The sequence below is a fragment of the Mytilus trossulus genome, chromosome 3, assembly GCF_036588685.1.
Source record: "Mytilus trossulus isolate FHL-02 chromosome 3, PNRI_Mtr1.1.1.hap1, whole genome shotgun sequence".
Taxonomy (NCBI): domain Eukaryota; kingdom Metazoa; phylum Mollusca; class Bivalvia; order Mytilida; family Mytilidae; genus Mytilus; species Mytilus trossulus.
Window position 1 is genome coordinate 43,698,311 of NC_086375.1, and position 2,993 is coordinate 43,701,303.

At 32.1% G+C, this 2,993-nt stretch overlaps 1 protein-coding gene across 1 annotated transcript; it reads left to right on the top strand.

Annotated features, from left to right (window-relative positions):
* Nucleotides 1-399: 399 nt before the first annotated feature.
* LOC134711548 (olfactory receptor 9A1-like) lies at nt 400-2,378 on the top strand. Its single transcript, XM_063572198.1, has one exon. The coding sequence runs from the start codon at nt 555-557 to the stop codon at nt 1,695-1,697; it is 1,143 nt and encodes a 380-aa protein (XP_063428268.1). The 5' UTR covers nt 400-554; the 3' UTR covers nt 1,698-2,378.
* The last annotated feature ends 615 nt before the right edge of the window (nt 2,379-2,993 follow it).

The following is a 2,993-nucleotide window of genomic DNA, read 5'->3' on the forward strand; positions in this document are numbered from 1 at the left end:
GGAAATATATCTTTATATACAATCATCACTATTGACAAAACATGTCCTTCTGTTTTTATTATTATTCTTCTGGGATTGAATTGTATCGGAAGAAAGTTGGAAATAGTTCACGATGTTAAATTATTTTATCGGAACGAATCTTCCGACATAGATATATAGCTTATTTCATCTTTATTAGAAATTCATGAATTATATTTTTTTACAGCTGTATTTATCTATATCAGGAAAAATTATCATTTTAGAGAAAGTTTATATATGAAATACTTGCCGGTGAAATACTTGACTGTCAGAATACTTGAGAATGAAAAGATATTAAATACACTTATACAGAATTACGTCCGATTCATATTTAAAAAAAAACACATCATTAAGTATATATATATATATATATATTTATTTGAAATACGGAAATGACTCTTGAAGTAACATATCGGATGGACTGTAGGTGTTTCGCCGTATCAACGAGGAAGAACTAAAATGTATATAATCATATTAAGTTTTAGTCAAATGATTCGTCGCATCAGTCTCAACTAGGTTAAAAGAAACACAACAAAATGAATCGTTCAGAAGAGGAGATTTTAAATGCATGGAATTTGGAAGAAGCCTATAAATACATTGTGCATGACGTTTTCCTGATTATTTATTTCATTGTTGGAGTATTTGGGAATGTAGTGGTTCTGATTGTATATCAAGTAAAGCTTAGGAAGGAAAGTGACAGTAGATATTTCATTCCCATCTTAGCATTGGTCGATCTTTTGGCAACTATTTTGAGAGTGCCATTCGAGCTTTGGAGAACATTACTTCCTGTCAATTTTCGAGACATCAATGCGTGTCGTTATCTATGGTTTGTTGTAAATATATTTACCTTCGCTTCTATATACTTTCTCGGCATTATAACTTTACAGAGATATTTGAAAGTATGCCGACCATTTGGACCGCAGCTTACTCTACGATGGCGTCGCGCATCTCTTGTGTTTATATTCCTTCTAGCCACTGGTACTGGCGCACCATTTGTCATTTGGGATGAAATCTTACCCATACCTAATCCTGCATTGAATGTCACAGGATATATATGTGGCGCAGACGTGTTTGAAGTAAACGAAAACAGTGATTCTATCCTAGGTTTTATCTTTTTCATATCTTTCGTTATAACATCTGTTATGCTCGAACTTATAATTTTGAATTCCCTAATAGCTAGGAAAATTTACACTATCATTCGGAATACAAACGCAAGAAGAAACTCGACGAAGCCGGCGAGATCAAATGTATCGAAAGAAATATCTGGATCAACATTTTACGTCGCTCAGGATGGAACTAGTATTACCGAGGCAAATTCAACAGATTTTTCACTCACTAACAATGAACAAGAAATACGCAAAGAAAAAGTGGTGGTTCCTCTGTCAAATTATTCGAAACCAATAAAGTCAACATCTGAAAATCAAGAGCCAGCATCCTCAAGAAAGTTTTCGTATATGTTTATGGTTATAAGCTTGGCGTTCATACTGTCATACTTACCACAAATATTTTTACTTTTCTCGTTGATCAAGGATCGTTATTTTTGGATCAAAATTAGCCAGACAGAGACCATTGTGTTCAAATTTATAGATCACATGACTACTGTTAACAATATTGTTAACCCGTATGTTTACGGATTCTTTGATCAGAAATTTAGAGCGTCAGCAAAAACGTTGTGTTGATCGAATAGGTATACTGAAGATATGAGGAAATATACGCACTCCATTAAATAGGCTTCCCATTTGGTTTAATATTATGCCGAAATCAGAACTAGACAAAAAACAGCTTTGTATATACTTGTGTGAATTAGATCCGAAAACCATCATTTGTTTGTCGAGAAAGGAAGGATGCAAACTGTATCGAGATAGGATAGATTTTTTTAATGTCAGAGATATTGGTAATGAATTTCTCTACATCATGTCATGTAAAACTATTAACAAAAAAAATTAAAGCTTTACCACATTATTGGATTAAAAATGTTAAAATCATTTAATGTAATCCTTTATTTTCATCGGAAAATGTTGTTGCGATGGAAAACATGCATAGAAAGTGAGAGTCTGTCCTCCTGTTGAGGAAACCCTACTTTTTTGTTGTTATCTATTTCCACACATTCAAAACAAAATATGTATCATATATGGTTTGTTATTTTATCTGTTACTAAGAATAAACTAGTGTATGAGAATACATTCATTGATTCATTCGTTCGTGAAATGTTTTACAAGAAAAGTTTAACAACAATAATTGAACTGTAGCGTTTTGAAGATACTGAACATTTTTACTTTATTGAATAAATGTGTACGTAATATATGTGTTCATGCTTCATAATTTATGCTTTGAGAAGAATAAATTTGTTTTCCCGTTTATCATTTCTTGATTCGAATGATAAACTGGTATACATTGATCATGTTTAAGACTGGTCTAGCTTGTGTTGTGGAGTATATCAGGCCTTTCTAAACAAACACAATATAAAGTCATGCCAATAAAAGGAGAAGGAGAAGATGCAAATAAAAGTGCATCCCACATAACTTGTGTATTTACTTCTTTGGAAGTAAACATTGAGCTGTTTCTGCTTTTACAACTTATTGTCCGCCATTGTCACGATCTAATAACTTGGTACGTTCTATAACTCATAAACAGCTGGTTTCGTTTTTTGTTTTTGACAGTAGGTGACATTACCTCCATTAAGAATTCTTATATACTGACAATTATTTTGGTCTTAATAATCATTTCAAGTTTTGTGGAAAAACTCATTTTTTAAGAATATTTCAGCTTCATATTTTATACGAGAACCTGAAAATGCTCCTGAAAACAAATTCAAATACAATATTTGTTTAGTAAAAGTCAATCGAACGTAAAACAAACAACAACAGGTCAACATATCTTTAACATCACGCCTAAGCTAGCTTTATCATATGTAAAGCTCTGAATTGCCCTATGTTTAAATAAGTTATGAGTGAACTGACAATAAATAGTCCAGA

What these genes read in the sequence shown, in the direction of transcription:
- LOC134711548 (XM_063572198.1), top strand. Translation starts at nt 555, where the DNA reads ATGAATCGTTCAGAAGAGGAGATTTTAAATGCATGGAATTTGGAAGAA.